The following is a 26,453-nucleotide window of genomic DNA, read 5'->3' on the forward strand; positions in this document are numbered from 1 at the left end:
AACATTCAACGTCATCTTGATGAGCTTGTGAGCTGTACATTTGGCCTTGTGTTTTAGGTTATAATCCTGCTGAAAGGGGAATGGGTCTACCAGTGTCAGCTGGAAAACAGACAACCAGGTTTTCCTCTAGGATTGTGCCTGAGCTTAGCTCTATTCCGTTTCTTTTTTATATATATATAAAAATGCAGAGTCCTTGCCGATGACAAGCATACCTATAACATGATGCAGCTACCACCATGCTTGATAATATGAAGAGTGGTACTCAGTGATGTGTTGGATTTGCTCCAAACATAAAGCTTTGTATTCAGGACATGAAGTTAATTTCTTTGCGACATTGTTTGCAGTTTTACTTTAGTACCTTATTGCAAATAGGTGTCCTCCTTTGCGAGTCATTGGAAAACCTCCCTGTAAAACTCCCTGTAGATGATTCTGTGTTTGAAATGTACTGCTCAACTGAGGGACCTTACAGATACCTCATCTCTGTACCCCACATATCGGTTATCATAAAAAACGACACACTTATTGCACATACCGAGCCCATGCAACTTGTGACTTAAGCAAATTTTTTACTCCTTTCCATAACAAAGGAGTTGAATACTTACTAACTCAATACCTTTCAGCTTTTCATTTTTTATTAATTTGTTAACATTTCTAAAAACACAATTCCACTTTAACATTCAAATCAAATCTATTTGTCACATACACATGGTTAGCAGATGTTAATGCAAGTGTAGCGAAATGCTTGTGCTTCTAGTTCTGACCATGCAGTAATATCTAACAAGTAATATAACCTAACAATTCCACAACAACTACCTTATACACACACACACACAAAAGTCTAAAGGAATGAATACGAATATGTACATAAAAATATATAAATGAGTGATGGCCGAACGGCATAGGCAAGATGCAGTAGATGGTAATAGTACAGTATATACATGAGGTGAGTAATGTAGGGTATGAAACATAAAGCGGCATTGTTTAACGTCTATGGGCTACGTGAGACGCTAGCGTCCCACCTGCGGGACACAGCCAGTGAAATATCAGGGCTGCAAATTCAAAACAACAAAATGTCATAATTCAACTTTCTCAAACATACACTTCTCCTTGATGTAACCACATTGTCCGATTTCAAAAAGGCTTTACAGCGAAAGCAAAACATTAGATTATGTTAGGAGAGTACCTGGACAAAAATAATCACACAGCCATTTTCCAATCAAGGACATGTGTCAATAAAACCCAAAACACAGCTAAATGAAGCACTAACCTTTGATGATCTTCATCAGATGACACTCCTAGGAGATTATGTTACACAATACATGTATGTTTTGTTCAATAAAGTTCATATTTATATCCAAAAACAGCATTTTACATTGGTGCGTGATGTTCAGAAAATGTATTCCCACCAAAACTTTCAGTGAATGTGCACATCAATTTACAAAAATACTCAAACGTTGACAAAATATATAACAATTATTTAAAGAATTATAGATGGACTACTCCTGGATGCAACCGCTGTGTCAGATTTTAAAATAGCTTTACGGAGAAAGCACATTTTTCAATCTTCCGAGTACATAGCTCAGCCATCACAGCGAGCTATACAGACACCCGCCAAGTTCGGGGCAACCTAAACTCAGAATTAGTATTAGAAATATTGTCTTACCTTTGCTGATCTTCGTCAGAATGCACTCCCAGGACTGCTACTTCCACAAGAAATGTTTTTGTTCGAAATACTCCATATTTATGTCCAAATTCTCAGTTTTATTCGTGCGTACAGATCACTTATCCAAAGGCATAACGCACGAGCGCGGAACCAGAGACGAAAAGTCAAAATGTTCCATTACCGTACTTAGAAGCATGTCAAACGCTGTTTAAAATCAATCTTTATGGTATTTTTAACGTAAAATTGCGATAATATTCCAACCGGACAATAGCATATTCATTCAAGAAGAAAAAGAACGAACAGTGCACTCGCGGGATCGAGCATATCCAATCCCTTTGTTGCCAGGCAGTCCACTCAGTAACTGAGCTCCTATTATCTGTCCAGTGACAGGGGAATGCTCAAACCACTTTCTGAAGGCTTTAGACAGCCAATGGAAGCCTTAGGAAGTGCAACGTCACCCCACAGACACTGTAGTTTCGATAGAGAATCAAAAGAACTACAATTCTCAGACTTTCCACTTCCTGCTTGGATTTTTCTCAGGTTTTTGGCTGCCATATGAGTTCTGTTATACTCACAGACACCATTGAGTGTTTTCTATCCAAATATACACATTCTAGTTTCTGGGCCAGAGTAGTAACCCGTTTAAATTGGGTACGTTTTTCATCCTGCAGTGAAAATACTGCCCCCTACACCCCAACAGGTTAAAGTGGCTAGTGATACATTACATCAAGATGGCAAGGTGCAGTAGATGGTATAGTGTACAGTATATACATATGAGATTAGTAATGTAGGGTATGGGAACAGGGTGGTACTCAGTGATGTGTAGGCCAGTAACACAATCAAAATTAAATCCATTTTAAATTCAGGCTGTAATTTTTGGGGAGGAAGTCAAGAGGTGTGAATACGGCACCTTTACGGCACTTTTCACACCATGACGTTTTTCAGTCAACTTTACCAATGCCGCCAAATGTTTCCGCATTTTCTTTATATATCTGCCGGTAACAAAGCCTGTACTTTAACTTCCACCAACCGACCTAGCCACGATTGCGGTAATGCATTTAAAAGTCCTGTTGGGTGTTTGAAAAAGAAAGTGCGAGATGGTGTGATCACATCCAACGTGGATCAATAAAGAAACTTTGATATCATCCTACAGAGGTTCATCCAGGTCAAAATTGTTTGACCTGGATAGAGCAAATGCTTCTATAGCAAAAAAACGAGGACATGGGCTCAAAAAAATTTTGGGCTCCGTTTTGAAATAAAATGACAGCGGTTCCACACATTCTAAATATTTTTTTCTATTTTATTCTGTTATATTCCATTATATTAAATCTTACTATAAAATAGTGTTGACTGATCAGGGCAGGGGAAAGTAGGCTAAGTGTGTCTCTTGTCTGTTTAATTAACAAAATAAGAACTATTGATTTCATTTGCCTTGCACAGCTATGGGTTGAACAGACCAGTAGCCTATCATTAAACTCAAAATATACTATTCTATTGAAAATAAAAATGGTTATTAGTCTTCTGTCTTAGGACCTGCATAAACACATTTATAGATTTGTCTATCCACCTCATAATTACCAGAACATCTGACAATGTTTTGAATAGCCAACTTTTTATTCACCATAAAAAGAAAATACAAATCATTATTTACAATTATAAACTTGGTGGTTCGAGCCCTGAATGCTGATTGGCTGACAGCCGTGGTATATCAGACCGGTTTGTGGTATATGGCCAATATGCCACGGCTAAGGGATGTATATAAACACTCATTTTGTACAGCGTGACATCCATAACGGTCAATTTTCCTCTAAAGTATGACAATTTTTATATTTTCATCATTGTTTTTGTGTGTAGCCATGCCTTACTATCAAAGTGGCTATTAATATTTAACCCTAAGACTTTGAGATTCACACTTCTACAGAGGTGTCCATTCTCCACACGATGTGTTTACAATACTGCGTCGCTAATAAGGCATTATTTGGTCAACAGAATTGGAGCATTTGAAATAAGATCAAGCTCAAACGAGAAGAATAAACATTTAAAAAATATATATATATTTTTTTAAACATCTTTGATACAGATGTTTCTAGCAACTTCTGGGGTAGCTAGCTTTAACTTGGTACCTAGCACCAATGCAACCAGCCTGAAAACAATGACCAGTAGAAAGTGCATTCATTGTCAATATTCTTAGCAATGATTTAGAAATCCATGTAAGTATTAGCTAGGTAGCCACTTGTTCTCTAATTGAAATCCAACCTCAGTTCATGGAAATAAAGCTAGATAACGAACCCCAGGCTAACATAAGCAGCTAGCTAGCTTCATCTGGCTAGTGTGGCTTGACCGGTCCGGGTTATGTGTTGTGAAGCTAGCCACAATAAGGATTAGCCACAAAAGTGGAATTCGCGGTTCGACTTCAAACAAACCGCAAAAAAGTCCCTCTTTGGAAGTGATGCAAATGGTTACAATTAGTGAAATCATGCCATATTTAGACTAGATAATGTTAAACAACGTTGGAGTATTGGAATGTGGAGCAATGAAATTAGGTATCAGTCTACTTGGTGACACCCACAGAACATAACTGAAGAGTTCACACAAATATTAGCATCTTAGCTCCTATTGCCGGAGTTTGACTGTGGGAAATGAAATATCAGTCTGCTCAGTACCCAGGTGTGTGCCCCCCCAAGTCCTCCACGGAGTTATCAGACTCCAAAACATCCACGTTGTATTGTTTTTCCTCTGGAATAGTGTTCAATCCAAATAGTAGGTTGACTGGTATAATAAATGTTGCTTATTTCACAGTGGTTTCAGAGTCACGCAATAAGAGCTACGATGCTAATGTTCTCTGGATGTCACGGAGCACACTGATGCCCCATGCCATTGACCCATAATCCATAGGCTGTACAGTGAAATAAGTACGCCCCTAATGCAATTCTCAAGTTTAACACATGATTTGTCAAATTAACAAAGTCTCTTTGTTGAATTTATATAACATTCGAACATCGTTTAGCATGATCTATTACATTATGGCATGATACCACTATTTGTGTCACTTTCAATTAGAGACATATTTTGAAGGTGAACCGCAAATTCCACTATTGTGTCTACTCCTTATTGTGGCCAGCTTCACATAGGTGGGTCTAAAACCGACACTGGAGTTGCTTCCCAAGAAGACAGTGAACGTTCCTGAGTGGCTGAGTTACAGTTTTGACTTAAATCTACTTGAAAAACAAATGGCAAGACCTGAAAATGGTTGTCTAGCAATGATCAACAACGATGACATAGCTTGAAGAATTTTAAAATTAATACACATGCAAATGTTGCACAATTCAGGTGTAGTAAAGCTCTTAGACTTACCCAGTAAGACTTGCAGCTGTAGTCACTGCCAAAGGTGCTTCTACAAAGTATTAACTCAGGGGTTGAATACTTATGTAAAATAGACATCTCTGCATTTCATTTTAAATACATTTGCTAACATGTTTTCACATTGCCATTATGGGCTATTGTGTGTAGATGAGTTAGAAAAAAAAACATTTTATCCATTTTGAATGCAGGCTGTAACACAAAATGTGGAATAAGTAAAGAGGTATGAATACTTTGAAGGCACAGTACACACACGCACGCTTACACACACTCACCACGCAGTGCGAGTTGCACACGGGCCGGAGAGCCGGTTTGAGTTTCCGTCTAAAGAACTCTCCCAGGTTCCTGTATTGAATTAGGTCTTCCACAGCCGCCTCCTGCATGTTGACGCCAAACGTCCAGATATACAGACTATAGACTGGCTTTCTCAGCCAGGTCGGTAGTTCCACCTGGTTCAGGCGACCCCAGGCCCGAGACAGCAGCCGTGTTGGGATGGTCTTGTACAGAGCAACCTGGGCCAGGGAGTGAGAGATGATTGGGTTAGTCTACACATAGTTAAACTGCATGTTCTCACATTGGCTGCATCCTGGCTTATCCCAGATCGGTTTGTGCTGTCTGGCCAACTCCTATGCTCATTGTTACACCAAACAACCATAGGAGTTGGCAAGACTACACAAACAGATGAGACAGGGCTACTACTTCTCTACTGGGTGAACTGTAACAGGAGAAGCTAGAACCATGGCAGACGTGGCTATAAAGTTGACTAGATCACTAAGCTTAAGGCAAGGCGCCATCTCAATTCTGAAAATAGCATTAAAAGTCAACTGCATCAAGGCCATGTGCAGGATAGGTAGCAAGCGAGAGTTGACAGTGTTTTAACGCGCCTGAATAGATTGAACTTTTGCACTCCTGAAGTACGGTCTTCGTTTACAGGTGCATTGTAGAAGCCAAACGTGAACCATCAGAACTTGCATAGATCATGTACATTTGCAAATTAAACTTAGTTTAAGTCGCATTGAAAGCCATCTTGTCACGGCCTTAGACACCTTCCAGAAAATTGGAACGGAAATGGCGCTAGACCAAACTGGAAGTCTTCTGACTAGCTTGGAAAGACCGTAATGTGCAGTATCAAAAGAGCCCTCACTGCTGCTCGATCATCCTATTTTTCCAACTTAATTGAGGAGAATAAGAACAATCCAAAATTTATTTTTGATACTGTCGCAAAGCTAACTAAAAAGCAGCAGGATGGCTTTCACTTCAGCAGTGACAAATTCATGAACTTTGACGAAAAGATCATGCTCATTAGAAAGCAAATTACAGACTATTTAAATCTGCGTATTTCTCCAATGCTCAGTTGTCCTGAATCTGCACAACACTGCCAGGACCTAGCAAATGTTTTACTTTTAAACTGACAAAAACAGATGCTAGTTCTAGGTCCCAAGAAAAAGAGATCTTCTGTTGGATCTGGCAATTAATCTTGATGGTTGTACAGTCATCTCAAATAAAACTGAAGGACCTCGACGTTACTCTGGACCCTTATCGCTCTTTTGATGAACACATCAAGAATACTTTAAGGACAGCTTTTTTCCATCTTCATAACATTGCAAAAATCAGAAACTTGCTGTCCAAAAATGATACATTTTTCTGCATCTATGCTTTTGTCACTTTTAGATTAGACTACTGCAACGCTCTACTTTCCGGCTACCCAGATACAGCACTAAATTAACTTCAGTTAGTGCTAAACACAGCTGCTAGAATCTTGACAAGAACCCCAAAAATGTGATCATATTACTCCAGTGCTAGTCTCTCCACACTGGCTTCCTGTTAAGGCTAGGGCTGATTTCAAGGTATTACTGCTAACCTACAAAGCATTACATGGGCTTGCTCCTACCCATCTTTCCGATTTGGTCCTGTAGTACATAACTACACGTACGCTATGTCACAAGACGCAGGCCTCCTTACTGTCCCTGGAATTTCTAAGCAAACAGCTGGAGGCAGGGCTTTCTCCTATAGAGCTCAATTTTTATGGAATGGTCTGCCTATCCATGTGAGACTCATCTCTTCAGTAGGTCCTATGATTGAGTGTAGTCTGGCCCAGGAGTGTGAAGGTGAACGGAAAGGCACCGGAGCGACGAACCGCCCTTGTCACCTCTGCCTGGCCGGTTCCCCTCTCTCCACTGTGATTCTCTGCCTCTAACCCCATTACGGGGGCTGAGTCACTGGCTTACTGGTGCCCTTCCATGCCGTCCCTAGGAGGGGTGCGTCACTTGAGTGGGTTGAGTCACTGACGTGAACTTCCTCTCCGGGTTGGCACCCCCCTTGGGTTTGTGCCGCAGGGGAGGTCTTAGTGGGCTATACTCAGCCTTGTCTCAGGATATTAGGTTGGTGGTTGAAGATATCCCTCTGGTGGTGTGGGGGCTGTGCCTTGGCAAAGTGGGTGGGGTTATATCCTGCCTGTTTGGCCCTGTCCAGGGGTATCGTTGGACAGGGACACTGTCTCCCGACCCCTCCTGTCTCAGCATATGTATGCTGCAATAGCTTGTGTGTCGGGGGGCTAGGGTCAGTCTGTTATATCTGGAGTATTTCTCATGACTTATCCTGTGAATTTAAGTATGCGCCCTGTCACTCTCTTTCCTCCCTCTCAGAGGACCTGAGCCCTAGGACCACACCTCAGGACTACCTGGCCTGATGACTTCTTACGGTCCCCAGTCCACCTGGTCATGCTGCTGCACCAGTTTCAACTGTTCTGCCTGCGGCTATGGAACCCTGACCTGCTCACTGGACGTGCTACCTTGTCCTGTACCTGCTGTTTTGGACTCTCTACCGCACCTGCTGTCTCTAACGCTGAATGATCGGCTATGAAAAGCCAACTGACATTTACACCTGAGGTGCTGACCTGTTGCACCCTCTACAACCACGGTGATTACTATTATCTGACCCTGCTGGTCATCTATGAAGGTTTGAACATTTTGGCCATGTTCTGTTATAATCTCCACCCGGCACAGGCAGAAGAGGACTGGCCACCTCTCAGAGCCTGGTTCCTCTAGGTTTCTTCCTAGGTTCTAGCCTTTCTAGGAAGTTTTTCCTAACCATCGTGCTTCTACATCTGCATTGCTTGCCGTTTGGGGTTTTAGGCTGGGTTTCTGTACAGCGCTTTGTGACATCGGCTGATGTATAAAGGGCTTTATAAATAAATTATTGAATTCTAATTTGTTAACTGTGCACTTTAGGGATCGGCCGCCTGGGGATCTTCCCCACCCCTTATCCCTGCCGAACAGCTGAAGCCCATAATGATATTCCATCTCAAATCCAACGCGGCTACGAACGGACCGCCGGCACAAAAAAATGCATTGGAATAGCCATTTCTTTATATGGCCTCAGATGCGAGGTCACGGTGACACATGTAGAAATCAGATTTAAAATACGCCTGCAATAGAATAGAAGTTTAACAGGTAGGTAGGAGGATTCGAGGGTCTCAAAAAGCCATTTGACCCCAGGATTAAAAACCTTAAAGCTGATCAGAGTTCAGACTTTAAAACAGAGAAATACTGGAGCTTATTTCGGAGCTTAACATTGCCGATAGAAATATAATGTATAGATCAAAACTGACAAACCGATTAAATGTGCACAATAGAGACAAGCATGTCTGTTCTACAACATTTCAATGCAAATTCTCTGGAACTTTGCGCACCCTCCTGAATTTAAGCCAAACCGGTGCTGCATGCTGAGCCTGGACCCACACACATAACTCATAGGCAGTAAAGTCCTGTAGCTCCAGAGATGATCTTGTCCAAACTGCAGGAAATAGATCAGCTGAGGAGATGGGTGGCAGACAAGTTCTATCTCCATGATTAAGTATCCACTTTGATTAATAGGCCAAGGGAGGCGGAATAGGTCAACATTTCATTAATAACATTAAATGCTTATTGGCTGATGGTAAGGGAGAAACAGCATCCATTGAAACTTAAGCCACTCACTCGCCCCTTTACCGCGACAATGTGAGCGAGCACAGCAGGAGAAGAAAACAAAGCATTCCTCCCGTTATTGTGTGGATCACACAAAGGGCCTTTGATAGGCGTTACGATAGAGCCTGGGCCGAGATCAGAGCACTGCAGGTCCATATGGGTCCGGCCATCTGTGACGGGGGAGGGGGCTCACCTCACACATCAGTGGCTCTAACAGAGCACTTCTAGCCAAGAAAACCTAGTGCCACGACACAGGGGAAACAAACTGTTTGGTAGGAACTGTAATGACCATAGGGGTTATTCGAGTGGATTTAAAGCGCCTTTTCAAGTGTTCCAGCTGCGATTTACTTTGTATGGGAGGAACTGGTATCCTACTCAACTAGTATTATAGGACTTGGTACCTCTGGATGCTGAGATTGACATTCATTCATTCTCTCACACACAAACAGAGAGAGAGAGAAAAACGCTATAGTAGCTCGTTATTAGGAAAGTACTCACCCTGCTTGTTGGTCTCCAGCCAACCTTGGCCAGGGGCTTGAGTGCACCGAAGGTCAGGAAGTAGTAGAGGAAGCTGAGCGGCCATGAGCGCAGCCGCAAGACGGGCCGGGACATGCAGCTCAACTGGCCAAGACGACGCCGCAAGGCCAACTGAGGGAACTGCAACCTGTGCAACCATACAAAGCCCTGGGTTGGCACAGATATGGCAGTGTACACACAGAGTCTCCGACTCACAAACACAGGCAGGACAGAGACTCACATTCACAGACACCCACAGATATCTCTCACCCACGCACACCCACAAAGCACGTTAAAAATGACAGAATGCACAGGCGTGTCCACGCAAAGACGTGGGTAAATACATGTATAACGGGAACTAAATGACACGACAACAAAGCACAAACAGAAATAGCTGACAGATGATGCTCTCTTACATTATACTGTTCAAACACAGCACATAGCCATCAGGGAAATAGGCTACTGAGCCATCACACGTTCTGACTGCACAACCTCCCCAGAATCTCCTCAACCACACAGATCTTCTACAGTATCTCATCTAAACCCCCACGTGGTTAGTTTCCTAAAAATTAATATTTCATGCAGAATCCACTCTACTCTTCAGGCTGCTTTTAGTCAAGTCAACTGTCTCTCCTTAAAATATCCTCATTTCTAACTCCCATCCATCCAGATCTCTCAATATGCCATGTTAAAAAATGCATCACTTTACTCGCTTAGCCTTAGGCGATAAACGCGGAGAGGGATTTTAATGACAAACTCGGTGCTCGAAGTGTGGGCGGTAAACACACAGCTAAAAATGCATAGAAAACAGCATATCCACCCAACAGTCAAATCCATAATCTGTCCATGACTATGCCTGGCCGCACTGCATAGGTCTATTAAAATAGGCTTCAGTGATGCTTGTGTTGTCCTGACTCTGTACAATAGGAACAACTAGGGCAGCAGTGCTGCGGTGGACTGGACTCTAAGGGGGAGACCAATGTTATCTCAACAAGGGACATCCAACACACACAAATGTACAACACCAAAGGCTTTTATATGGGATATGGGGGGTATAGCTAGTTCTCAGCCAAGTGACACATGGAGGTGCTGCAGCCTTAGCTCTACAAAGTCCAGACTTGTGAAAAGAAAATTAGCGAGTGAGAGAGTCCAGATTTGAGAGAAGAGGTGGTATAACACAGGCTAGCTGTATAGCCTCTGTGGGGCTATCTATAGGCCTAAAGAAGACCTGTCCACTCTAATCAGGATAAGGGCAAAGCGTGAGGCTATGCATGGTTTAGCCACTGACACCCTAACGGACAGCCGTCAGTCAGCAGCACCTTATCGCCACAATCGGGCTGGAAACAGTTGACCGACGATCTCTCACACATGCACACAATCCAGAGACACCGATATTACGCACACTGACATGAGAGAAAAAAGGGGTGTAGTGACTGGTGTACAGTAGGTTACATAGGTCATCTCCCGTGGCGTCTATATTAATCCCTGTGTTATTATAGACCTGTTTGGCCTCTGCGTTGAATCAGATCAATTGAATGGTGCTTCACAGGCTGGTGTTGATGCCCCCTTTTGTGAAACTGCTGCCAGTGCCGAGTGATCGTGTCTCAGCACAGCCGTACAGACAACACTGCCCATATTGTTCATCTGAATACACATCTGAGGATGGCCTATAGATCCGGAGCAGCGTGTGGGGCTGTGCGGTTCAGTGGGTCCGCACAGACAGCCGCACACCCCACCACCACACGGTGTCATTTCTCAAGGGTTTGATGACCACAGCACGGCAGTCGTGAAAGAAAAGGCTATCATTAAACACATCTGAATGATCCACAGCGATTTAAGATCGCCCCATTCTGGAAATCTGGACTGAAATTCCTGATTCATCAGGGAAAATCCCATCTCTGATTACTTTGGCTCCACGGTAGCTGGGTACGGGATTACTTCCACCAAGGCACACTGCTGTATGGTGCCTAGTTTACTGGAGATAGCGACTGCTCTCCTCAGTCACCGCTGGCTGGCTGGCCTAGTTTGGACTGCAGAGCGTTAGACTGGGCCACTCATCCTCTAAGCTCTAAAAACAGGAAAGCAACGTTTACTACAGAGCCTGGCCGGGTACACAGCCTATAATTAGATTCCAGCTAATGGCGCTAATATAGATTTAGGGCAATTCCACGATAACGGAATTGCACCGAGACTGAGATTTCTCGCTTAAAATGCCAGCAAAACAAATACCATTGATTTAAAAAAAGGTTTAACAAAACCATACAACTCTGTGCACAAAGACTACTTTTAAAATGTTGTATAAATTGTTACAAAAAACATTTTAAAAAAAAGAATAACTCTGCAGATGCAAAGTTGGGTACATTTATTATAATTTTTTTTTTTAAGTCCACGGTTTCCAATAACTGCTCCAAATTAACATTCAAAATATAAAATGAAAGAAAAAAAATGGGGTGTCAGCTATGACATGACACATTGAATTTAATGAACTACAGTAAGTGAAGTGGATTTACACCCGGTAACGGAATTGCTTCATGGCTCCCTGATCTGTACTACACAGAAACACGTAATTATGGATATGAATGTAACTCTTTATAGAGATGTATACTAAATAGGTACAAAAAAAAGGTTGAAATATGCAATATCCATTGCATATTTCAATATTATTCTACACACTGGCTCTTATTTTAATGAGCCCCCCCCCAAACAAGACAACGTTTGAACCATCCTATATGTTTCACAAGTTAAACATCAAAGTACAGCAGAGTATAGTTCAGTACAACTCTAGTGTGCTCTACTGAACTTTACAATACTGTTTAACTCTACGCTGCTTTTCTTTACTGTACTGTGTTGTACTGTCAAAACTTGTGAACCAAACTGTGGTGTGACTGATTTTCCATCGCAGCCAATTCAATTGCAGAATGTCTGTTACTGTTTTTTCAGAAATTCTTTGAAGATTTGGTAACGGAATTTAGAGGTCACTTAATTCATCAACAAAATTGATATCAGTAAAAACACTAAGTAATTGATAGACCTTCCTTCACTTGTTACTTCTGTAAACGTTCATTATCCTCCCCACATGAGGAAGAGAAATTGGAAAATATCTTAAAGACACACTATATACACAAACGTATGTGGACACACCTTAAAATGTGTGGATTCAGCTTCTTCAGCCACACCCGTTGCTGACAAGTGTAAAAATCGAGCACACCGCCATGCAATCTCCATAAAGAAACATTGTCAGTAGAACGGCCTTACGGAAGAGCTCACTGACATTAAACGTGGCACCATCATAGGATGGCACCTTTCTAACTAGTCAGTTCTGACCCGGTCAACTGTAACTGCTGTTATTGTGAAGTGGAAATGTCTAGGAGTTACAACGGCTCAGCAACGAGGTGGTAGACCACACAAGTTCACAGAACGAGGCCGCCGAGTGCTGAAGCATGTGGAAATAGTCTGTCCTCGTTTGCAAGACACTACCGAATTCCAAACTGCCTCTGGAAGCACTGTTCGAACGGTTTGTCGGGAGCTTCATGAAATGGGTTTACATGGCCGAGCAAAAGCCTAAGATCACCATGCGCAATGCCAAGTGTCAGCTGGAGTGGTGTAATGCTCGCCGCCATTGGACTCGAACAGTGGAAACACCTTCTCTGGAGTGATGAATCACGCTTCACCATCTGGCTGTCAGACGGACGAATCTGGGTTTGGCGGATGCCAGGTGAACGCTACCTGCCCGAATGAATAGTGCCAACTGTAAAGTTAAGGTGTAGGAGGAATAATGGTCTGGGGCTGTTTTTCACAGTTCGGGTTAGACCCCTTAGTTCCAGTGAAGGGAAATCTTAATGCTACAGAATAGAATGACATTCTGGACAATTCTGTGCGTACAACTTTGTGGCAACAGTTTGGGGAAGGCCTCTCCTGTTTCAGCATGACAATGTTCACAGGAGCAAAGTGAGGACAAAAATAGAAATGGTTTGTCGAGATCGGTGTGGAAGGACTAGACTGGCCTGCACAAAGCCCTTACCTCAATCCCATTGAACACCTTTGGGATGAATTGGAACGCCGACTGTGAGCCAGGCCTAATCGTCCAACGTCAGTGCCCAACCTCACTAATGCTCGTGGCTGAATGGAAGCAAGTCCCCGCAGCAACATTCCAACATCTAGTGGAAAGCCTTCCCAGCAGAGTGGAGGCTGTTCTAGCAGCAAAGGGGGGGGGACCAACTCCATATTAATGCCCATGGAACGAGATGTTTGACGAGCAGGTGTCCACATACTTTTGGTCATGTAGTGTATGTGGGTTTTTAGGTAATGGAATTTCAAGGCACTAGGACATGTTTCTTAAACTTACCGAAGGGAGAAAGATTACTCCTAAACTAAATGTGTTGATATTAATTGGCAGGGGTCTTTACTTCAAAATTATGTATTTCTAATACCTTAACACTTCTTAGTAGATGTTTTCTAAAGACCACTTTTCCATCTGTTTGACCAGAAATCAAAGCCTTTACTTATTCCTAATATTTATGATGGAAAATGGTAAAAGAAAAAAGAAAAGAAAATCTATCATTTCTCAAAAAAGCTTAAATTTGACACCTAATCTGAGATGCTCCTATGAACTTTACGTTGGTCCTTTTACATGGAAATTACCCTGAAAGTCATTCATTTGATGTAATTGAATCTCAATTCTCTTACAAGTCAACCAGTGCAGTATCATTTAAATATTATTTACCGTAGCCTGTCATGCACCTTGGTTTCAGCAATCGCAAAGTATTGCTAAATATCCCAGCCAACCACAAAAACGCAACAAAAGTAACAAAAAGCCAACACGTAAAGAATACACTTCTGTAATTGTTTTATTTCCCGGCTATCCAGTCTCCCTCGGCCACAAAACGCAGGCTCCAACAGCACCCCCCCTCTTCAATGCAGGCACATATTAGCCAATCACTGGCTGCATAGCATTCTCTCTCTCCTGCCTCGCTCTATCTACATAAACAGAGTCTCTCAGCCGCCACACAGATCTCTAAAACTCCATCTATCCCTCACTTCTTTCAGGCCCACTTCCGAGGTTGGCTGGGTAAGGCTAGCTAACTGGCTGCATAGGGCTGGCCTTGGCCTGGCCCAGATACATTGTTCCTCCTTAGACTGGCCTGCCTGGATGGGGCTTAAGGGCATTACGCTGCAATTAGGCCAAACAGAGGCTTTGTGCTGCCTGGGACAGAGAAAGAGAGAGAGAGAGAGAGAGAAAGAGCGAGAAAGACAGGGCTTTGGGAGAGCGGGCCGACTGTGGCCACTCAATATTCAGCCCCTCGGCTCACGGTTGTCCCTCTCCTCATGTAGCAGCTCAACACGCGACGTGCACACAACCCCCCCACTCACAAACCATAACTGCTCGAGCTTCAATCTCACAGCAGAACATTACATTAATCATCCCCTCTATGCTCGCTCTGGTCATCCCTCATTCGCCTTTAATCCATCTCTCACATACTGTAAACAATCACTTTATAGGCTGAAAAGCATTCGTTCTCCCTCCGCGTCAGTCCTGTCTTTGTCATGTCATGTCTAACAACCATGTTATACACATGCTAAGGCATCCTGTGGTCATTCATCTCTTGTTCTCACTCTCATTCTCTCAGCATACCTGAATCGGTTCCTGTGGCTGAGTGCTTGGGCCCCGTGGCCTGAGACGTTGCCGCCGTTGCTTCCCCCCTGCTCCCCGGCAGCTCCTGTGGAGCTGATCGTCCGGAGCCGGCGCACATCAACCCTAACTCTGTGGAGATTGTAGCAAGACGGAGGGCTGTGCAAAGACCTGCAGCATCTCACCATTTCCCTGAGCTCTGCGCTGCCGCCCGCTGAAGGCTCCTGTTCTGACACATTATCACTGAAGGCGTGGGGGGGGATTACAGATGCTTCTCTCTCGCGCTCACTGGGGCTGCCGCTCTCGCTCGGTGTGCGCACTTCTGTTCTCTTGCTGGATCTCGTTCTCTCGCTCTGCTACTCTCAAGCCCAGCCCCTTCTCTGGTAGGACGGATGTGACGTGGTGGAGGGTAATCCGTTCGCTCCTCTTCTCTCTCAGGGATCCAAGGGCCTCTGGAAGTGATTTTGTACTAGAGAACGGGAATCTTCTGGGTGGGCTGACTGTTTCACGGCTGACCTGAGAGGAACTGCAGGAGACTGGTGACGGTGGAAGACTGGAGGAGGACTGGTCTGTCTGGGGGAGGGGCAACTTGATAGGAGGGAAATGCGACAAGTTCGGTTTGCGATTCCTATGGTCGTTGATGTAAAGAATATTTTCTGGTCCGTGGTGTGTAATGAGGAGTAACCAGATGCTGCACTTGACACATTCATGATATTGCTTATCCCAGTTACTAATAAGCATGCACCCTTTAAGAAAATGACTAGAAAATGTTAAATCCCAAAGGATTGATAAGGAATTGAAAAACTATGGTTGAGAGGGGTGTGGCAAAAGAGATGGCAAATAGGTCTGGCTGTACAACCGATTGGCAAACGTACTGCAAATTGAGAAATCATGTGACTAAACTGAATTTAAAAAAGTAGTAACTACACTATGAAAGACAGATACATGACTAAGAATGATAGTAAAAAGATTTGGAGCACCTTACAAAAAAAACGTTGTCTATCAACAATGACAAGCCACTTGGATGGAAAATTTGTGAGAACATTAGCGGACAATATTGCCACTCCTACTTACCATATCTTCAATTTAAGCCTACTGGAAAGTGTGCGTCCTCAGGCCTGGAAGGAAGCAAAAGTCACTCCCCTACCTAAGGATAGTAAAGTCCCCTTCACTGGTTCAAATAGCAGACCAATCAGCCTGTTACCAACCCATAGTAAAGTTTTGGGAAAAAATATAGTGTTTGACCAGATACAATGCTATTTTACAGTAAACAAACAGACTTTCAGAACGCTTATTGGGAAGGACATTCAACAAGCACAGCACTTACACAAATTACTGATGACTGGCTGAGAGAAATTGATAAGATTGTGGGGGCTGTTTAGTTAGACTTCAGTGTGGCTTTTGACATTATTGATCATAGTCTGCTGCTGGAAAAACTTGTGTTATGCTTTACACCCCCTGCTATATTGTGGATAAAGAGTTACCTGCCTAACAGAACACAGAGGTTGTTCTTTAAATGGAAGCCTCTCAAACAAAATCCAGGTAGAATCAGAAATTCCCCAGGGCAGCTGTCTAGGCCCCTTACTTTTTTCAATCTTCACCAATGACGTGCCACTGGCTTTGAGTAAAGCCAGTGTGTCTACGTACGCGGATGACTCAACACTTCAGTTGCTGTGGTAGCTGACATGACTAACACTTAAAGAGCTGCAGTTAGTTTCAGAATGTGTGGCAAGAAATAAATTAGTCCTAAATACTTCAAAAACAAAAATGTGTATTTGGGACAAATCATTCACTAAACTTCAACTTAATCTTGTAATGAATAATGTGGAAATTGAGCAAGTTGAGGAGACTAAACTGCTTGAAGTAACCCTGGATTGTAAACCGTCATGGTCAAAACATTGATAAAACTGTAGCTAGGATAGGGAGAAGTCTGTCCATAATAAAGTGTTACTCTAACTTCTTAACATTACTATCAACAAGGCAGGTCCTACAGGCTCTAGTCTTGTCGCACCTGGACTACTGTTCAGGCGTGTGGTCAGGTGCCACAGAGGGACTTAGGAAAATTGCAATTGGCTCAGAACATGTTGAATGCACCGAGCTGCCTGTCTGAACTTCTGGCACACAGACACCCATGCATACCCCACAAGACATGCCACCAGAGGTTTCTTCACAGTCCCGAAGTCCAGAACAAACTATGGAAGGGGCACAGCACTACATAGAGCCATGACCACATGGAACTCTGTTCCACATCAAGTAAATCAAAAAGAATTCCACCTTATGGAACAGCGGGGAATGTGAAGCAACACACAGGCACAGACATGCATAAAAACACTAACACGATAACATGCGCACTATACACACACACACTAGTACACATGGATTTTGTGTTGTGATTTTGTGGTAGTAGATTAGGGGCCTGAGGGCACACTGTTGTGAAATCTGTTATACAATTTTAAAACCATTACAATACATTCATAACTGGCTTAATTTTGCTGGACCCCAGGAAGAGTAGCTGCAGCCTTGGCAGCAGCTAATGGGTTCCATAATAGATACAAATAATCCCATCAGCTATAGTGTTCACGGACCCTGTTATAGACTCCTGGCAGCTCCACTATACTGCTGATCTGTATCGTTTTGTATTACAGTATCTTTTTGGCATTCATAAGCATGCCATACCTTGTTTTTCTCCTTAGGTTTTGGCCTGATTTAGGGAGCCTGGAGTCCACTGAGTCCTACCTTATCCTATCCTACCATCAGCAAAGCTCAGTGTGTGTGGGGGGGGGAGTTAATCTATTCACTATCTGCTGTTTCGTCAGTTAATCATTTCAGAAAGGTAAGCGTCATCATTACACATTGTTGCCTGACTGGTCATTTTTTAAGTAAGATTTTAAAAGGCTACTCAAGATGCAGTTCCAGTGTTTCCCCTATATATAGCCCACCTCTGCTGCAAAAGACATGTAATTTAAAAGATACAGTACCAGTCAAAAGTTGACAGCTACTCATTCAAGGGTTTCTTTATTTACTATTTTCTACATTGTAGAATAAGTGAAGACATCAAAACTATGAAATAACACATAAGGAATCATGTAGTAACAAAAAAAAAAGTATTAAATCAAAATCTATTTTACATTCTTCAAAGTAGCCACCCTTTGCCTTGACAGATTTGCACACTCTTGGCATTCTCTCAACCAGCTTCAAGAGGTAGTCACCTGGAATGCATTTCAAATAACAGGTGTGCCTTGTTAAAAGTTAATTTGTGGAATTTCTTTCCTTAATGCGTTTGAGCCAATCAGTTTTGTATACAGAAGATAGCCATATGTTAAAATACCATATTATGGCAAGAGCAGCTCAAATAAGCAAAGAGAATGACAGTCCATTACTATAAAGACATGAAGGTCAGTCAATGCTGAACATTTCAAGAACTTTTCAAGTTTCTTCAAGTGCAGTCGCAAAAACCATCAAGCACTATGGTGAAACTGGCTCTCATGAGAACCGCCACAGGAAAGGAAGACCGAGAGTTCCCTCTGCTGCAGAGGATAAGTTCATTAGAGAGTTACCAGCCTCAGAAATTGCAGCCCAAATAAATGCTTCAGAGTTCAGACAGACAACTGTTCAGAGAAGACTGCGTGAAATAGCAAAGAAACCACTACTAAAGGACACCAATAAGAAGAGACTTGCTTGGGCCAAGAAACATGAGCAATGGACATTAGACCGGTGGAAATCTGTCCTTTGGTCTGATGAGTTCAAATTTGAGCTTTTTGGTTGCAACCGCCGTGTCTTTGTGAGACGCAGAGTAGGTGAACGGATGATCTCTGCATGTGTGGCTCCCACCGTGAAGCATGGAGGTGGTGGTGTGATGGTGTGAGGGGGGTTTGCTGGTGACATTGTCAGTGATTTATTTAGAATTCAATGCACACTTAACCAGCATGGCTACCACAGTATTCTGCAGTGATACGCCATGCCATTTGGTTTGCGCTTAGTGGGACTATAATTTGTTTTTCAACAGGACAATGACTCAACATACAGCCAGGCTGTGTAAGGGCAATTTGACCAAGGATGAGAGTAACGGAGCGCTGCATCAGATGACCTTGCCTCCTCAATCACCGGACCTCAACCCAATTGAGATGGTTTGGGATGAGTTGGACTTTTAGCGCGAAGGAAAAGCAGCCAACAAGTGCTCAGCATATGTGGGAACTCCTTCAAGAATGCTAGAAACGCATTTCTCATGAAGCTGGTTGAGAGTGTGCAAAGCTGTCAAGGAAAAGGGCAGATATGTGGAAGAATCTTTAATATAAAATATATTTTGATTTGTTTAACACTTTTTTGGTTACTACATGATTCCATAGGTGCTATTTCATAGTAGAGTTCTTATTCTACAATGTAGAAAAATCCTTGAATAGGTGTTCAAACTTTTGACTGGTACTGTGTGTTTTTCAACCACTCCACAAATGTATTGTTAACAAACTATAGTTTTGGAAAGTCGGTTAGGACATCTACTTTGTGCATGACAAGTAATTTTTCCAACAATTGTTTACAGAGATTATGTCACTGCATCACAATTCCAGTGGGTGAGAAGTTTACATACATTGAGTTCACTGCCTTTAACCTCTCTTGGGTAGGGGGCAGTATTTTGACGTCCAGATGAAAAGCGTGCCTGTAGTAAACTGCCTGCTACTCAGGCCCAGAAGGTAGGATATGCATATTATAGTAGATTTGGATAGAAAACACTCAAGTTTCTAAAACTGTTTGAATGATTTCTGTTATACTCACAGACCTCATATGGCAGGCAAAAACCTGAGAAAGAAATCCAACCAGGAAGTGTGGAAATCTGAGGTTTGTAGTTTTTCAAGTGATTCCCTATCCAATATACAGTGTCTGTGGGGTCATTTTGCACTTTTTAAGGCTTCCACTAGATGTCAACAGGCTTTAGAATGTTGTTTCATGCCTCTACTGTAAATGGGGAGAGAATAAGAGGTCTTGGAATCAGATACTGAGAAAATGACATGAGCTCAGTGGCGCACACTCCCGTGAGAGTAAGCCGTGTTCCTTTTCCTTTTTGAAGACAAAGGAATCGTCCGGTTGGAATATTATGGAAGATTTATGATAAAAACATCCTAAAGATTGATTCTATATATCGTTTTACATGTTTCTACGAACTGTAATATAACTTTTTTGACTTTGTCTGAACTTACTGCGCGAGCACAGTGCATTTGGGTTACTCGACTGAACGCGCGAACAAAACGGAGGTATTTGGACATAAATATGGACTTTATCAAAACAAATTAACATTTATTGTGGAACTGGGATTCCTGGGAGTGCATTCCGATGAAGATCATCGAAGGTAAGTGAATATTTATAATGGTATTTCTGACTCCACAAAATGGCGGGTTTGGTTTTGTGACTGAGCGCTGTACTCAGATTATTGCAAAGTGTGCTTTCGCTGTAAAGCTTTTTTTTTTAAATCTGACACAGCGGTTGCATTAACTTGTTATGGATAGGGGGCAGTATTTTCACGGCCGGATAAAAAAAACGTACCCGATTTAATCTGGTTATTACTCCTGCCCAGAAACTAGAATATGCATATGATTAGTAGCTTTGGATAGAAAACACTCCAAAGTTTCTAAAACTGTTTGAATGGTGTCTGTGAGTATAACAGAACTCAAATGGCAGGCCAAAACCTGAGAAGATTCTGTACAGGAAGTACCCTGTCTGACCATTTCTTGGCCTTCTTTGTCATCTCTATCCAAAACAGAGGATCTCTGCTGTAACGTGACACTTTCTAAGGCTCCCATAGGCTCTCAGAATGCGCCAGAACGTTGAATGATGACTCTGCTGTCCATGGCTGAAAAACAGTAGCGTATTTAGTAAGTGGTCGATCTGAGAACAATGAGACGGGTGCGCACGTGCACGTGAAGAGTCCATTTTACATTTTCAGTCTTTGAACGAAAACAACGACTCCCGGTCGGAATACTGTCGCTATTTTACGAGAAAAGGTTGCATAAAAATGTATTTTAAACAGCGTTTGACATGCTTCGAAGTACGGTAATGGAATATTTTGAAATGTTTTGTCACGATACGCGTCCGTGCGTCACCCTTCGGATAGTGTCTTGAACGCACGAACAAAACGCCGCTATTTGGATATAACTATGGATTATTTGGAACCAAACCAACATTTGTTGTTGAAGTAGAAGTCCTGGGAGTGCATTCTGACGAAGAACAGGAAAGGTAAAAACATTTTTCTTATAGGAAATAGGATTTTGGTGAAGGCTAATCTTGCCGGGTGTCTAAATAGCTAGCCGTGATGGCTGGGCTATGTACTTAGAATATTGCAAAATGTGCTTCATCCGAAAAGCTATTTTAAAATCGGACATATCGAGTGCATAGAGGAGTAATGCATCTATAATTCTTAAAATAATTGTTATGCTTTTTGTGAACGTTTATCGTGAGTAATTTAGCAAACTGTTAGTAAATTCCCCGGAATGCCTTTTCTGAACGTCACATGCTAATGTAAAAAGCTGTTTTTTGATATAAATATGAACTTGATTGAACAGACATGCATGTATTGTATAACATAATGCCCTAGGTGTGTCATCTGATGAAGATCATAAAAGGTTAGTGCTGCATTTAGCTGTGGTTTGGGTTTTTGTGACATTATATGCTAGCTTGAAAAATGGGTGTCTGATTATTTCTGGCTGGGCACTCTCCTGACAATCTAAATCTAATGTTTTGCTTTCGTTGTAAAGCCTTTTTGAAATCGGACAGTGTGGTTAGATTAAGGAGAGTCTTGTCTTTAAATAGCTGTAAAATAGTCATATGTTTGAGAAATTGAAGTAATAGTATTTCAAACGATTCAAAAATCGCGCCACTGAATTCAGGTGGCTGTTACGTAGGTGGGACGAATTCGTCCCGCCTTGCCCATAGAGGTTTAAGACCCTCACAAGTCTGGTTCATCCTTAGGAGCAATTTCCAAATGCCTGAAGGGACCACATTTATCTGTAAAAACAATAGTACGCAAGTATAAACACCATGGGACCATGCAGCCATCATACCGCTCAGGAAGGAGACGCGTTCGGTCTCCTAGAGATGAACGTATTTGTGCGAAAAGTGCAAATCAATCCCAGAACAGCAGCAAAGGACCTTGTGAAGATGCTGGAGGAAACGGGTACAAAAGCATCTACAGCCACAGTAAAACAAGTCCTATATCGACATAACCTGAAAGGCTGCTCAGCAAGGAAGAAGCCACTGCTCCAAAACCACCATAAAAAAGCCAAACTACGGTTTGCAACTGCACATGGGGACAAAGATCATCATGAGGAAAATTGTGTGGATATTTTGAAGCAACATCTCAAGACATCACTCAGGAAGTTAAAGCTTGGTCGCAAATGGGTCTTCCAAATGGTCAATGACCCCAAGCATACTTTCAAAGTTGTGGCAAAATGGCTTAAGGACAACAAAATCAAGGTATTGGCGTGGCCATCACAAAGCCCTGACCTCAATCCTATGGAAAATGTGTAGGCAGAACTGAAAAAGCATGTGCGTGCAAGGAGGCCTACAAACCTGACTCAATTACACCAGATCTGTCAGGAGGAACGGGCCAAAATTCACCCAACGTATTGTGGGAAGCTTGTGGAAGGCTACCCGACACATTTGACACATGTTAAACAATTTAAAGGCAATGCTACCAAACACTAATTGAGTGTATGTAAACTTCTGACCCACTGGAAATGTGATGAAAGAAATAAAAGCTGAAATAAAATCAGTACTATTATTCTGATATTTCACATTCTAAAAATAAAGTGGTGATCCAAACTGACCTAAGACAGGGCATTTTTACTAGGATTAAATGTCAGGAATTGTGAAAAGTTTAAATGCATTTGGCTAAGGTGTATATAAACTTCCGACTTCAACTGTGTGTGTGTGTGTGTGTGTGTGTATGCGTATGCATGTATGCATGTATGTATGTATTCTTCCAAGACACGCTTTTAAATGGATAGTCATTGGCTCAATGACTGGATGTCTATGGGAACAGCTAGCATGTCATTATGCTAAAGCTAGTAGCCGCACACTATAGGCCTACTATACTCCCAACAGTGTGCAACTATTTTCTTAATATTGTTTATCCAGCAGTCTGATGTTGGACTTTAGGGGTGAGTTCCTACTCTATTAGTCTCTCAACCAACCTGTCTTGACTAAACAGGAAGGCGGTCCCTAAAAGCCGCAAAAAGCAGGAAACAGGACCCACTTCCTTATCTGAAACACTGATGCTACAGACTACGTATCCTGTGAGATGACTCATCTAAACAGTTACCGTAAAGACATAGGAACCGTCCAAATAAAACTTCAGTACAGATTGTTTATCCCTAAATTCACTTAGGTTTTTGACCACTTTACTGTAACAGTTCCATATTAAAACACTCTTCGGTTTAACTAGAATACATTGAACAATTTCCATAAACAGTTACGCATTTCAGCTAATGCATTATACAAAATTCAAACAGTATTGAGCTTATTTTAAAAAAGAAACTCAGAACCTTACCTTCTCTTGGTGTTGTCTGAAATGTGAATAAAACTGACAAAGGCAAAGTTAACTAGCATACAGTGAGAGACTTAACGGTGAAGGCTCTACTCTCACAATAAAGTGCTGCATGCTGGCTAGACAAGCCCTTTAAGAGACTAGAGGTGGGTGGGCAGATATCACATTCAAAAGACTGTCATTGGTGGGTGATGTCATCAGAAAAAGTAGCCTGATGGTCCAAACACACAACTCTACTGTAGCTGTACAATATCTCATCATTCATCAAGTTTACAGCAGAGCTAAGTTAAAAGCTAGAATCCTTAATTGATACAATAAAGTGTTCTGCTATGGGTACAAGGACTGACCATCCATGATATCAAAGGTATAGTTTTAACCATGTTTTGAGACTAGTGTTTGTTAACATATGTTGTTTCCAAACATTGACCTAAAACAAGCTTATATTTTGAGTTCTGATGGGGTATGACAGTTGAACTAAGCTCATGAAGCATTTATAAGTTATATTCTTCTAGAATCAATGGGTATATCACTAAATGTATAAGTAAAAATTTTTTTGCAACTAAGGAGTCTTTGACGATTTGGGGTGATGAACTGTATTCAACTAGGCCGACATGCATCCATGAGCAGAGATAGGCTAATTGTGGCGCTTCCTATTTAAATATTTGGTCATTTTATTTTGAGTAGTCTGGATTTTCTATCGGTAGAGGATTTACAGATACTACTAACAAACTACGACCATCTGTTGATAAGCAACTGCTTGCTAAGGTTACAGTAAGGATTAATGTTAGGATAAGGGTTAGAGCTAGGGATGCACGATATAAAACAGTGAAAATATCTGGAATCGGACAATATTAGCTAAAAATGCCAAAATCGGTATCTATGTCTAGTTTAACGCCGATGTGCAAAACCATTGTCAAAGCTGCCGTGCATACCTATATATGGTAGGTACGTGACGTAATGATGCCACGTAAAATGTTGCGGTACACGTGCAACACAGCATTCCTAACCTAACCTGTTCTGCATGCCGTCCCTAGGAGGGGTGCGTCACTTGAGTGGGTTGAGTTACTAACGTGGTCTTCCTGTCTTGGTAGGCGCCCCCCTTGGGTTGTGCTGTGGCGGAGATCTTTGTGGGCTATACTCAGCCTTGTCTCAGGATGGTAAGTTGGTGGTTGAAGATATCCCTCTAGTGGTGTGGGGGCTGTGCCTTGGCAAAGTGGGTGGGGTTATATCCTGCCTGTTTGGTCCTGTCCGGGGGTATCATCGGATGGGGCCACAGTGTCTCCTTACCCCTCCTGTCTCAGCCTCCAGTATTTATGCTGCAGTAGTTTGTGTCTGGGGGCTAGGCTCAGTCTGTTATATCTGGAGTATTTCTCCTGCCTTATCCGGTGTCCTGTGTGAATTTAAGTATGCTCGCTCTAATTCTCTTTCTCTCGGAGGACCTGAGCCCTAGGACCATGCCTCAGGACTACCTGGCATGATGACTCCTTGTTGTCCCCAGTCCACCTGGCCGTGCTGCTGCTCCAGTTTCAACTGTTCTGCCTGCGGCTAAGGAACCCTGACCTGTTCACTGTGATTACTATTATTTGACCATGCTGGTCATTTAAGAACATTTGAACATCTTGGCCATGTTCTGTTATAATCTCCACCCGGCACAGCCAGAAGAGGACTGGCCAGCCCTCATAGCCTGGTTCCTCTCTAGGTTTTGGCCTTTCGAGGGAGTTTTTCCTAGCCACCGTGCTTCTACACCTGCATTGCTTGCTGTTTGGGGTTTTAGGCTAGGTTACTGTACAGCACTTTTATATATCAGCTGATGTAAGAAGGGCTATATAAATTTGATTTCAATCGCGCAGTCAACAAGTCAAGCAGTCATTTGAAAGAGTAACATTTCAGCAAGACAACTCAACACCAAGATAATGGAATTCATTGCCCTTGACAATCAACCGTTCTGTCGTGGGTGATGTTGGCTTTCGCCGACTGGTCGAGCACCGGTACACGTTGCCCTACCAGAGTTACACAGTAATAGCATCACTGCTATTAGCTTCACGACATACTATGAAACACTGTTTGGGTCTTTACGTGTCAAAAAAAGATGCATGTCAAATAACAGTTCTATTATAGAATGTTGTGTGTTCTGAATGTGCACGTGTAAGCCAAGCACCACCACTACAATCAGTAGCACGATCAAAGCTGTACAAAAAGTCTGCAAACAAGCAAACACCGGCCACGAACGATGTGTTTACAATACGGCCTTGGAAATAACTCATTTGTTAGACCGCAACTTCTGGGGTAGCTAGCTTTAGCTTGGTACCTAGCTAGCACCAATAGCCTGAAAACAATGACCAGTAGAAACGGCAGACATTTCATTTTTCTTAGTTATGATTTAGGAATCCTTGTAAGTATTAGCTAGGTAGCCACTTGTTGTTCGCCTATTGAAATTGAACTTCAGTTCATGAAAATAAATAGCTTGCCAGCTACTTATAACGATAGCTTTGGGCAACCGGGTTAAGCAGCCAGCTAGCTTCATCTGGCTAGTGAGGCTCGACTGGACCGGGTTGTGAAGCTAGCTACAATAAGGTTTAGGCACAATAGTGGAATTTGCAGTTGGCTTTAAAAATAAAAGTACCTATTTGAAAGCAATGAAGGTTACAATTGATGGAATCATGCCATATTTAGAATAGATCATGTTAAACACGGTTGGAATGTGAAGCAATGAAATGGGCTATCAGTCTACTCGGTGACACACACAAAACTGAAGAGTTTACACAAATATTAGCATTGTAGCCATTG

The 26,453-nt window shown here is 42.4% G+C and overlaps 1 protein-coding gene across 7 annotated transcripts in view; it reads right to left on the reverse strand.

The window, feature by feature from the left end:
* pisd (phosphatidylserine decarboxylase) overlaps positions 1–26,453 on the reverse strand; it is a 49,500-nt gene that overhangs the window by 6,036 nt on the left and 17,011 nt on the right. For 2 of the 7 annotated variants that reach the window (XM_014128221.2, XM_014128223.2), the window contains exon 4: positions 5,299–5,535. In XM_014128221.2, coding sequence (XP_013983696.1) covers positions 5,299–5,535 — 237 coding nt within the window. Of the gene's footprint in view, positions 1–5,298; positions 5,536–9,486; positions 9,653–15,136; positions 15,713–16,207; positions 16,329–23,669; positions 23,810–26,453 lie in introns of those variants that run through there. The other 5 variants (XM_014128224.2, XM_014128227.2, XM_014128222.2 and 2 more) reach the window with 5 other exon arrangements.

Source organism: Salmo salar, chromosome ssa11, assembly GCF_905237065.1.
Source record: "Salmo salar chromosome ssa11, Ssal_v3.1, whole genome shotgun sequence".
Lineage (NCBI taxonomy): Eukaryota > Metazoa > Chordata > Actinopteri > Salmoniformes > Salmonidae > Salmo > Salmo salar.